This window comes from Stegastes partitus, unplaced genomic scaffold (assembly GCF_000690725.1).
Source record: "Stegastes partitus isolate 25-593 unplaced genomic scaffold, Stegastes_partitus-1.0.2 Scaffold624, whole genome shotgun sequence".
Taxonomy (NCBI): domain Eukaryota; kingdom Metazoa; phylum Chordata; class Actinopteri; family Pomacentridae; genus Stegastes; species Stegastes partitus.
Window position 1 is genome coordinate 356,299 of NW_007578355.1, and position 12,439 is coordinate 368,737.

The following is a 12,439-nucleotide window of genomic DNA, read 5'->3' on the forward strand; positions in this document are numbered from 1 at the left end:
TAACGTTATTGGTGTCTACTACAGTGACACATTATTCACAATAAAAATTAGTGAAGGTTTAATGTTAACATCTACAAATTACAAATGTTTCCTGTAAAAAGTATTTTCAAACAAAGATGTATAAAATGCTTTATTTTCTAATGCTGCGAGCCTCTTCAGCAGCATTTACATAAACCAAACCTTATAGTTTTGTTCTTGTCTATATTCAGAAGGTGCTTGTTCATTTATTATTCATGTCCTGATTTATAGAACAAATTATTCCTGAAGCTGATCCAGACTTTATGCAATATTTAGATTTCTGCTCTGGATATGAACGCAAATTTGCATCTTTAAACATGAATTTCCATATACTTGTGATACAAAAAGAGTGTCTTAGTACAAGTAATCAACTGGAGAAATTTTATAGTGATAACTATTAGTTTTTCATAAAAATTCGTACCCTAATAATTTGCCAAAAAGTGCTATTAAACCATTGATTTGTTGTGGCCACGATAGTTGTATCTTGCTGAAAATAATTTGTAAAAATTTTAAAAATGTAACTGACTTGTTTTAAGTCTTGTTCGAGAGTACAAACAATGTGGATGTTGTTTTATTTTTTAATAATTCATGCTTGAAGAGGTTATATTAACGTGTCCCACTCGGCTGCAGTAACAGTCTCCGTCCGGTGGGGCGCTGTTGGACCAGTGAAGCTGCTGACTCTGCACTAGAAGAAATTCCACCGAACCCGGAAGCGTTCCCGATTCGGCCGAGACTGCTATTCATTCAGGCTGCTGCGATTTAAATCAGTTACTGCGAAGATCTCCGCCGGTGTTGGGCGCCTGGTATATTTTCCTCTAGATAGATTAAAGGAGAGCGAGCATGGCTGGTCGGCTACCGGCTTGTGTTGTCGACTGTGGCACGGGGTGAGTGAGAAAAAAACGAGACGCTAGCTGCCGTTAGCATAGCTTTCATTGACCACATAAGCGGCTGTCAAACTTCCAGCTAACGCCCTGCTCTGGAGCTGCTTCGCCTGGGAGCTGCTCCCATTTACTCTCTTCCTACTCTTGAATTCTTGTGCTAAGTCAAGCATAAAGCTACCAACTAGCAAGCCGACGTGTCCAACTGGTTTATTTTGTGTGCTTTTCTTCTCACCGGTGCTATATTGTTGAGTTAGCTACTACTAGCCACTGAAGCTAATGTTACTTCCTGGAGGATTGAGTGATTTTCAGCTGTAAACATGTTATCCAGTGTGTTTTACTCAATGAATATACATCTGTGTTGTGTCAAAAAGTGATCCACTGATTTCCGTCAACCATCCTCATGTTTTTGCATGTTTTAAGCTTTTAATTCTAAACTACTTTATTGTGTTTTGCTGGTAGAAATAGCTTAAAAGGACCAATTCAAGTCAACAATCAAGTTTTCTTGCCAAAAAAAAGTGATTGCAGCCCGTACATTGTGATTGAAATGTTATTAGTGAATTAAAATGGCTTAAATTAAATAATTAGGGTTACATTTTACAGATTGTAGCCCATCAGATGATTGCAAATTGGATAATTTCCTTATTTTGTGACAAACATGCGCCTGCAAATCACATTATTTACAATCTAAACAACAATATTAAGACAAACCAAACAGATGGAGGAAACAACACTGGAGTGTTGCTTATATTTGTCCTACTTGTTACACCTGATTGTGCTGTAAACATGTTTTTGGATGACATTGCTACACATAAAGTGTTCTTTGCATGTTGTGACAGTTTGATTCTGATGCTGTAGGCGTTTGTAAACTTTCTAAGCTTCAGGATAAAGGGTGCAATCAGTTTTTGGCACGACGCTGGCAAACGTTTAAACCACAAACCTTTATCTAAACCTGATTTTGTTCCCTTTTAGGTACACTAAGCTTGGCTATGCAGGAAACACAGAACCACAGTTCATTATACCATCATGTAAGTATAAAGAAAAGAACACAAATTAGGTTTAATTAAATGATGGCTGTTTTGAGTGGAACTACAAATATCATAAGTCATGTCTAAGTTCATAGATGGATATTTAAAGAGCATCATACAAGAAGTTATTCGTTAACATTTATAATTATACTTTGATGTTGAATATTACATAACAGAACAACTATTAAATATGTATTCTTCTTTTATGATTTGCTTCAAGAGGACAGTTTCAGATCCTCTTCCTTTTACCACATAGTAGCGCTGAACAATCGTGATATATACAAATATCAATATCCAAAGCACATTGTGTCACAGAATCATAAATGAAGCTCTGTGGTGCTACAGAGAGGCAAAGAACGTGTGTTTGGTTTAGACTGCAGAAAAAGTGACATCATTTTAAAAATATTTTTCAGTGGAAAAGAAATGACTCCTGCTTAAATTGTAACTCATATTACACCCTCAGTTTTTTTTTTCTTGCATGTCTGTCAGCTGTGGAGCAAGACTCGGTTGAGATGAATATTATTTAGACAACTTGCCAGAGATTTTCAGGAGTTAAAGATCAAATTCTGAGCATATTTCCCCATGAAAATATAATGTAGAGCTGTGTCTGAAGCAACATTTAATCAAAAACAAAGATCTCTGCATGCATAATAATACTTAGGGACATTACCAAAGAGAAGAGGCTTTACTTGTTGTGGGATTTAAGGGACTTCTCCAATATTTTTTTTGCAAATTAATAAAAGTTCCACATGTCCTCAGTGTGTCTGTCAGGTTTTAGCTTAGAATACTGCAAGTATTTTATCTAATAATATTTGATTTCTAAATTTTCCAGGACTGTTTTAGGCCTGTTCTAAACATTTAGTTGTGGAGGGGATAAAAGAATGGCAGTAATAGACATCTTGATATGTTCACAGCTTTTATTTGACATTTCTAGGAATACAAAACATCCAAAACACAATTTTAAAAAATCAATTTTCACCATATGGGACCTTTAAGCTGTATCGTTTTTTTAGTACAATTTTCTTATTTTCTTCGTTCTACTGGTAGCACGATGAATAAAAAAATAGTTTTAAGGATGACTCCCAGCTCTGGATCATTACTGTAGGATGAACTGATTTATCTGGATAAAGGGAAATTGTAGTAAGCCATGTCTTTTCAGCCTTTCTCTGTATTTATGTTCTTTGTGAAAGACTGAGTATGTGTTCTCACTTCATCGCTCTTCTAGGTATTGCAATCAAAGAATCAGCCAAGGTTGGAGACCAGGCCCAGCGCAGGATGATGAAGGGTGTCGATGACCTGGACTTTTTCATCGGGGACGAAGCCATCGACAAACCATCATATGCAACAAAGGTAGACACAGACGAGAGCTGAGATGAGTGAAATGCTTTTATTTTTGGTTTGGTGTTAACGCTGTTCTTCTCTCCTTGTTTCCAGTGGCCCATCCGTCACGGCATCGTGGAAGACTGGGATCTGATGGAGAGGTTTATGGAGCAGATCATCTTCAAGTATCTGCGGGCAGAACCTGAAGACCATTATTTCCTTTTGGTATGACCAGAGTTAGGAGTTACAAATAATCCCTCTTACTTAGCTTTAAAACAGCACTACATCTGTTGTAAAAAGTGCAATAACAAAACCATAAACACCTGAAATCTGTTGACTACTATAAACATTTGCATCCTGGAGTATCCAAAAAGTAACACACACAGACTGAAATTGTGTCAGAAATTGAAGAAGTGAAAGCAGATTGTTTTCCCTACGAGCAAATTTAATTAACCACAGCACAGGTGCACAATAGTCTGCCCCCATTTCCCTCAGTCAACAGAGGAGATCTGGTTTATTGATGCACTGTTAGAATATTGACAGTTGAGTCATTTTATTGAGATTACACAAAATACTCCAATAAGGAGATTAAAAACCTGCCGGATATCTGATTGTACTACCAAGAACATCTCTAAAGACAGGAAAATATTAACAGGATGCTTTGAAAAATCTCTTTAAAACATATTAAGTTTGAACAGAAACATTTAGTGTTTGTTCATAATTTAAATCTCAGCATTGGTAGCAAATTGTGGAATATTTTGCTCATTGTCATCCCTTCTGTCCTTCTCTCTCCAGACAGAGCCTCCCCTCAACACACCGGAAAACAGAGAATACACAGCAGAGATCATGTTTGAGTCCTTCAATGTCCCAGGTCTCTACATTGCTGTTCAGGTAAGCTCACTGAACATTTCTAACACATTCCGTCCTGACAAGCCATGTTGGCACCAAGCAAAGCCTTCTGGATGTTGAATGTGTGACTTGAGTTGAACAAGTTCACAGACAGCTGAAGCACATCTGAAACCAGACTTGTGGGCTGTAGATAGAGTTAGATTTTCTCTCTAAATGTATTTTGATTTAGCGGATGTTTCACTTCCTCTTTTTGCGTTTCACAGTGGGTTAAATGTACTCACTGGATTTAAATCCTCCTCCGTGTCGTCACTGAGCTGGAATTGTATTTGTCAAATAAGGCCTTCGATCCTGGAAGACAGACAACTGCTTGATGATTGGATTTGTTTCAGGCTGTCCTGGCGCTGGCTGCCTCCTGGACATCCAGACAGGTGGGAGAACGAACGCTGACGGGCACCGTGATCGACAGCGGAGACGGAGTCACACACGTCATCCCGGTGGTAGGTGTCGCTTGATTTGTCATTTATTTATTTTCTCCTCACTCTCAGCCCTAAATTTGTTCAATTTCGGGTTCCAGGCTGAAGGCTACGTCATCGGGAGCTGCATCAAGCACATCCCCATCGCCGGCCGAGACATCACGTACTTCATCCAGCAGCTGTTGAGGGAACGAGAGGTGGGGATCCCTCCGGAGCAGAGCCTGGAGACGGCTAAAGCTGTCAAGGTCAGTGTGTCTGATGTTCATCAACTTAGCCAGCGTTTCATTTGTCTTGTGAAACGACAAGACAGGAGGAATTTTATTGTCATTTTGTTGTAAACTATGTTCCACACGGCTGTAATAAACAGAGCCAGACACAAAACCAGTTACTTTGTTAACTCACCTCAAAGGTGGTGAAGAAGCAAACAATATTTGGGCTGACTGGGAATCCCAGATGTTGTAGTTATTCTTTCATGTCAGCTGGTACCGGCCATATTTCAACACAAGACAAGAATATAAGCTGATCAGTCAGGAGTGAAGTGTGAGAACTTTCTCGAACAAGGTGATTCCTTCTCCCACTATCCCACCAAAAACTGTTTTTTGGTTGGTTTTTTTTGGTCAAATTTGGGCGAGCTTTGGTTAAATATTGCTGTTTCAATCACCTTTTTCTTCAAAATGAACCCCTCAGTCCCTGTAGGTTTAGTGTAGAAAGGTTTGTATGTGACAAGAAGGTCATAAACTTCACACAAAACCTTAACCCGACTTTTTTAAAAATCTGAAAACTGCTGATATTAGCGGTGTATTTTTACACTATGAGCGTGTCCCTTCCACACAGTCAGAGTGAAGCATCATTGACTGTGTTCTGGTCATTATAAGGAAGTGAGTCACTCTCTATTTCTGTAAGGAAAGCTAAGAAAAGAAGGCATAAAAGGAAGTGATACCTTCCAACAGATTACAGATAATGTGTTGCTGCTGTCATGTAGTTCTCAGTTTGGCCACTAGAGGTCAGTGCAGCAACAGAACCACCCACGGTCGCTCACTTTTACCGATTCATCATCTAAAGATGCCTAAAATGACATCACCAGGTTCAGCACATTCTGAATCCTTATGAGTGTATGAGTGATTGTAGTCTTGCCAGAAGAAAAAGCAAGTTTTTTGTGTCAAGCTCAGAAAACTTGGAGGTGAAACACAATCAGAGCTTCAAAGTCAGTAAAAGTGGAAGATTTTGGTCTGCAAAATGCCCCTTTGGCCATCAAAATGCTTCAAGATCCAATTTACAGCGATCATTTTGACTTCATGTGTGTGTTTTATGCCGCTCTTGTGCAAAATACATGAGAAATAAAAGACAGTTAATGCTGTTTTTGATTAAATTAGAACCTGCTGAATCCTGCAAAACTAAATATTTCCATGTTCACTGCTTGGGGGGGATCAAAAGTTGGGAGGAGATCTTCAGGGTTAAGAAATAAAATAAATGCAAGAGGTTTAAATTAGGACAATGTTTGCTGGGAAACTTTTATTTTTCCTGTTTTCTCCATTCTAAAAGTTGCTCTACGACGTTTTGTTTCTAGGAGCGGTTCAGCTACGTCTGCCCCGACCTCGTCAAGGAGTTCAACAAGTATGACACAGACGGCTCCAAGTGGATCAAACAGTACACAGGCGCAAACGCCGTCACCAAGAAGGAGTTCACCATCGACGTTGGATACGAACGCTTCCTCGGCCCGGAGATCTTTTTCCACCCAGAGGTACAACACATGTTCACTAACATTCGTATGATGTAACACATTTCTGTCATATTTCACTTTACTGGTGACTTTACTGTTTTTAACATTCATATGTGGTTCCATCCAGTTTGCTAATCCGGACTTCACCCAACCGATCTCCGAAGTCGTGGACGAAGTCATCCAGAACTGCCCCATCGACGTCAGGCGTCCGCTCTACAAGGTGCATCTGCTCATCGTAATGTGACATCCAGGGTCCTGTTGTAATGAGCTGTTTAGTAAAAACTCTAAATTTGTTAAACCTGAGATGAGAAAAGACCTGGATTTTCCCAGAAAGAGCTCAAACTCTGAGCAAACCTAACCTTCTTGTGGGCAGGTTTTCTTCAACAAACTCTGACTTTGTGTTCGACTCCTGCTCAGCCTAAAGGAGCTGAATGTTTCCTGATTCATACAGTCGCTACAAAAACACAGACTGGGATGCATTAATCTGCAGACTTAGACATCTTCAAAACGTTAGAATAGATATTTGATAGTTAAAAAGACAATGTTTTGCATGCTTCCTTTATGAGCACAACAGTAACGAGGGAGACGGTGATATCTGAGCATCGTAAGGAACTTGCCCAGAGTTCATAGAGAAAAACGTTACTCAAAAATGTTCTGCCTCACACACAAACCAAGCATTCATGGTGTCGGATAGAAATATGATAGGAAGTTTATCTTGATGTGACGGCATCAAGCTGCCCACTTAAGTTGAGTTATTTGTATTTTCAAACACCTTTATAGCATTTAGGGATGTTTAAACCAAGATTCACTTTTCTTTTTACCCTCACAAACTCACAAACAAGCTAAGTCATAGAGGGTTCAGTGTCAAGGCTTTCGAGGGGAGGCTTTGATTGAACTAACTCTCATCAGCTTCTCTGGAACCTGCTTTCAGAAATAAACTCCTGTACATAATATTAATCTGTGTGTGTGTCACCGTGACCCTCTGCTTGTGTCACAGAACATTGTGCTCTCCGGAGGCTCCACCATGTTCAGGGACTTTGGCAGACGCCTGCAGAGGGACCTGAAGAGGACTGTGGATGCACGGCTGAAAATAAGCGAGGAGCTGAGCGGCGGCAAGTTGAAGGTGAGGACGGTGGAAATTGCAATGTTAACTGTGCTACAAATTCTCAAGATGCGCTCGCAGACTGTCTTTGTTAATCTTTAATTCTAAAAAAAACCCACTGAGCTTGAGTCGGCTTTGTTTGCAGCCCAAGCCCATTGACGTTCAAGTCGTCACCCATCACATGCAGAGGTACGCTGTCTGGTTCGGAGGATCAATGCTGGCATCTACTGTGAGTATTTTCAGCTTCTCCGCCGCCGCCACGTTAAAATGCGTTTGTGTCATGAGCGTGTAACCGAGAGGATCCTTTCTCCCCCCGCAGCCCGAGTTCTACCAAGTGTGCCACACCAAGAAAGACTACGAGGAGATCGGGCCGAGCATCTGCCGCCACAACCCCGTATTCGGAGTCATGTCTTAGGCGTCAGCGAAGCGCATTCAGCGGAGGCCGAGGAGACAAAAAAAAAGAAAAAAAACCAGAGGAAGCACCGCGAGACCTCACAACGCTGTGGAAGTCCCATGAGCCTTTGCACGGATGCTCTGACAGACCTGTTCATTCGGATAGAGCGACAGTGGACCAAACAAACTGCCAAAAGAGCGGCGACGTCCTCTCAAATTAGAGGAAAAGAGGTGACTCAGCCCAAAGGATCCTCCGATAAAATGTTTACTGCAAGTAGGTTAATAATAGGTGATAAATCTTTAATTTCTGCGTGCCTCGTATATATATGTACTTATTATATCCTCACAGGGTTGTAATATGTAATTAATCAACATGAGTCCTGTATAAATGCACTTCTCTGTGTATATGGGTGATCTTGCTATGTGTCATACGCTCTAACAGGACAGCTCCATCATGAACACCTTTCTGGTCATCAAATGGGTGCAAACATACAAAAAAGAAAAAACACTTCACCAGACATACTGACCATTCCTGATTTACTTTTGTCTCCTTTTGAAACAATCACACTCAGAACCTGGAACATGTATTTGAATTTAGATGGAAATAATTCAGGCATTTAAAAAAAAAAAAAGAATAAATCCGTTCGAATAATGTTTCCCAGGTTTCACCGAGACAAGTCCTGTCCTGTTTTCTTCCCGCAGCAACGCGACTAACCGTCGCCGCTTTCCTTCGCCCCTTTTTATTTGTATTAGTCATCTCTTCAACAGCCTGTCTTGGGGTTTAAAAAAAAAAAAAAAAAAAGTTGTATTAATATATGAAGATGCAGTTTGAATGACTGTTGTTGGACCATCACTGTTGCCTAGATCTCAGTTATACTGGATAGCCTTGTACTGTACCAAATCTGGATTTCAATGCTGGCATTCCAATAAATGCCAAGGAGATATTTCTACAGTTGTGATTCGTGTTTTTCAAGCTGTTATGTCGAGAGTTATGTTTCCTCTTTGCCACTATTTTACACGTTGCAGCCGTTTTTACTGTAATGCAGCTGTTTCTGTTGATAAAACCAAGATATTTCGATGAAAAACAAAATCAAAAACCCTGATTTTAACATACTAAAGTGTAAATAACCCAGTCGTTAATGTTACAAAACCTCAATAATATGGATAATAACTCATCATACAGTCAGTTATCTGGATATTAATGTTTAAACGTATGAAAGACTGCGATATTTGCCTGCAAAACTATCAAATTAACATGAAAAAGTGTCAAAAAAGATGACATAGCACAGTAAAACAACATTCCAAAGTATTAAAATGTGGATATTAACTTAGAGAAATATCAATAACCTTGATATTATTGTAGCAAAGCATCAATGTTAATGCATCAAAACAAAATTTACCTGGATTATAATGTTAATAATGTGAAAAAGAATCAAAAATCTGGAAAACACACTCACCAAAGTATTAAATAACCTGGATATTTATGTTTTAAAGTATTAATAATCTGGATATCAACACGCAAAAGTCCCAACAACCTAGAAAATAACACTCCAAATCATCAAAAATCTGGATAATGATGATCTGAAATGCATTAAATGAGAGAGTAAATGTGATAATACTGATGTTTAATCATTTAAAATTGTAATTCTTTCTAGTTAAAGTGCACATTTCCTTTAATTCAGTGTATATTTGGTATTAAAGAAGGAGGAAACAGTACGATGAACACCTGAATATGCTCCATTATTAATTATTAATCAGTAATAATAAAATGTTGTTGATGTTCGTCTCATGTTACCACCTGATCAGCAGCTTTATTGTGGCCACAGATGGTTATATCCTATTTAATGTAGGTGTTGCTGCTTTGTACTAAATTAAAAATAATACTCCATCATACAAGTTACGATGGCAACAATTAAGAAACCACCACAAAATCAACGCTAAGATTTAATAAAAGCATTTAAGAGTCATAAAGTACAAGATAAAGCTTATTAAGAGCTGTTTACTTTAAATAAAAAGGTGCCCAAATATTAACTAAATTAAATAAAGATTTAAATGTGAGACTTAAATGATCAGAGACAGAAAACAGTGAGTTGTGTGACATGTACCATCTTTACTCAATTTAACAGCTGGATAAACGTCATCAACCCGAATTCTTCAGTTGCATCAGTGATCTTTTGCTACTAACAAATTTAGCATCTTGTACCAAAGCACTGGCACAGAGGGAAATGTGTCAACCCACCTCTCAGGAAGGATCGTCTTGTTACAGAGGAATGAAGCCACATATGAAAACAGCAGATTGGATACCGGAGCAGCCAGCATGCAGCCAGCAGGATGATGAGATTAACGATGGTTAGAATCAGATCACATCACAGACACAACGCCATCAAAGGAATGAAGCGTTCAGTCGTTCCATCCTGTGTTCCTGGAGCCTTGATCTCCTCCTGTGTCCTCTGCTTCCAGCTTGTTGTTCCATGTTTCCTCCACTGGAGGGCAGTGTCAGACACAAACATCAGGCTCTTCAGTCTCATCAATCAGAAAAGAAGAAAATCACAACGTTCTTCTGTCTATGTTGTGTTCTTTCAAAGGGTCACTTGGCATGTTTTTGTGGTAACATTGCATCTTTTGGGGTTTATTTTGTGCCTCTGAGGTTGTGTTTTTATCCTTTTTTTTATCTCCTTGTAGTTACTGACACACTTTGGATTATGTTTTTTTTAATTTTTAAATTTCAAATCTGCTTCCACGTGTATTTTCCTCCATCTTCTTCGATGGTACAGACGCTGATTCCCAGAACAAGCCAGCAGAAGAAGAGCATCATGAGGACACAAGGAAAGTGTCGAACCTGCTTCCTAGTAAACCCCTCTGGTTACAGGTTCTGACACAAACACTCCCAAATCCAGTCACATACTAATTATTTGAGTTCATGAATTTCAGTCTGTTTTTAGTGTGTTGATCTGATATATATGGATCCTTTTTTTTTTATTATTTAACCTATTTATTGGATAAACACATTAGTTTATTATCAGTTGTTTTCTTGTCTCTGATCTCATTCTGAGATTCTTTAAAGACTTCAGCATTTGTCCTTGAGGCTCCATCATGATGGAGTTAAACAAGGACCTGGTGGATTCAATTGGAGCAAACCAAGTGGACTGAAGAGAGGGGGGATTGGAAATGAGTTGTTGTGTTTGGTTTGTTGTTTGTGTATTTAAAGTACGATTACAAAGATAGAGTAGGGAGTCAGACTTCATGTGATCTTTGGAAGAAGTGTGTAAATAGTTGGACATAATGTGTAGCTGTTAATCGTAGCTCTTGGTGTAGATACCACCCCATCCTGGATGCTAATGGTCGAGTCTGGTTCATATATATATACTGGGTGGATTTCAGCGTCTTTCTCTACTGATTGTGTTTTTAAGGGACCCTGAATCTCTTTAGGATGTGTAAATGTTGCAAGTGTGATAATCCACTAGAAGAAGAAGCTTCAGCCAAGGCTGGATGCTGTTCTTCATCCTGCTGGTTGCGTTTCTCAGTTGCTGCTGCTGTCCTCGCTGAGGTAAGAGGGAAACGATTGTTAATGCTGTAAGGAAAAGCCTTCTCTCTTTTTTTTAGTTCAGACATTTTTGTAAAATGTTCCGTCCACTAGTGCTGGATCTACTGCTTCAGTAAAAGTATTGATGACAATCAGTAACAAAGTTCAGAAGATGCAAAAAGTTGTAGAAACAGAGGAGATTTGAGTTGTGTCACATTATACATCTTGTGTGTTTCATAATTAAATCTGCTGGTAACAGGTTAAAAGCACATCATTTGCCTCTTATTCACATATTCAGTTAAAATATTATCATTAAAATCTGCTTAAAGTCCCTCAAATAATAGCATTTATTTCAAAGTTGTCTATACAATATTACATCATTGGATTATGATTATTGGTTTACTTTATTGTTGCAGCTTCATTTGTATTTTTGTTTGATCGTTTTGTTCTGCTGATGACATTTTATTTGTTTAAAAAGTGTAACCGGTAGCTTCTCGACAATAATGTAACGTCATTTGTCTGTTTTATATTAATAATGTTTTTAAATGTTTGCAGGTTTATTGTCTTTCTGATTTGAGATCTTGGGATGTAAAAAAAACAAACATTTATAAATGAAGCTTTGTGTCCTGTTTTTCTTTTCTGGTAACTCTAATGACAATTTCTGCTCATGTAAAGTCCTAAAAGTGTGGTTGTGAAGAGCAGAACGTTGAAGCTTGAGCCTCTCCTCCTGTTTCTGCAGCTGACAGCAGCTCTGAGGGTGAAGCTGGTCCAGAGCTGCTCGGCTCAGATTTCTGTGAAATCCAGAAGGTGCTCAGTTCGATTCCTGAGTCCAACGTGGTTTTTTTTCTGTTTTTTGAGCTCCACCCCTGAGCCGCTCACATCCCGTCTCAAGCTGAAGTTTCCAGGATGTGTTGACTCTGTGTGATGTCGATGCAGCTCCATCAGAGCTTCAGGAGGTTGAGCACAAAGACTGGAACCCAGAAGTTTGCTGGTACCATGATAGGAAGAAACCAGATCTGAAATGCATGTAGGACATAGTGGCGTAGAGGAAAGACTGGTGCTTCTTCATGCAGAAGGTTCTTGGTTCAAATCCAGTTTGTCATTTGTTTTCTTAAAACCTTCTTTGTATCATCAT

The 12,439-nt window shown here is 39.0% G+C and overlaps 1 protein-coding gene and 1 long non-coding RNA gene across 2 annotated transcripts in view; one reads left to right on the forward strand and one right to left on the reverse strand.

The window, feature by feature from the left end:
- Positions 1-787, reverse strand: part of LOC103363020 (uncharacterized) — a 28,898-nt gene extending 28,111 nt beyond the window's left edge. Inside the window, exon 1 of the long non-coding RNA XR_520488.1 lies at positions 720-787. This is a non-coding gene — a long non-coding RNA (uncharacterized LOC103363020). The remainder of the gene's footprint in view (positions 1-719) is intronic.
- LOC103363017 (actin-related protein 3-like) lies at positions 736-8,733 on the forward strand. The gene is made up of 12 exons (XM_008289594.1): positions 736-902; positions 1,869-1,924; positions 3,150-3,274; positions 3,359-3,469; positions 4,040-4,135; positions 4,483-4,590; positions 4,668-4,811; positions 6,134-6,307; positions 6,414-6,506; positions 7,284-7,409; positions 7,534-7,617; positions 7,708-8,733. The coding sequence occupies exons 1-12, from the start codon at positions 859-861 to the stop codon at positions 7,801-7,803; spliced, it is 1,257 nt and encodes a 418-aa protein (XP_008287816.1). The 5' UTR covers positions 736-858; the 3' UTR covers positions 7,804-8,733.
- The last annotated feature ends 3,706 nt before the right edge of the window (positions 8,734-12,439 follow it).

Excerpts from the sequence above, each read along its gene's own strand:
- LOC103363017 (XM_008289594.1), top strand. The coding sequence starts at position 859 with ATGGCTGGTCGGCTACCGGCTTGTGTTGTCGACTGTGGCACGGG. Across the intron at positions 4,136-4,482 it reads GTCTCTACATTGCTGTTCAG|GCTGTCCTGGCGCTGGCTGC; the intron begins GTAAGCTCACTG and ends GATTTGTTTCAG. Across the intron at positions 4,812-6,133 it reads AGACGGCTAAAGCTGTCAAG|GAGCGGTTCAGCTACGTCTG; the intron begins GTCAGTGTGTCT and ends TTTTGTTTCTAG.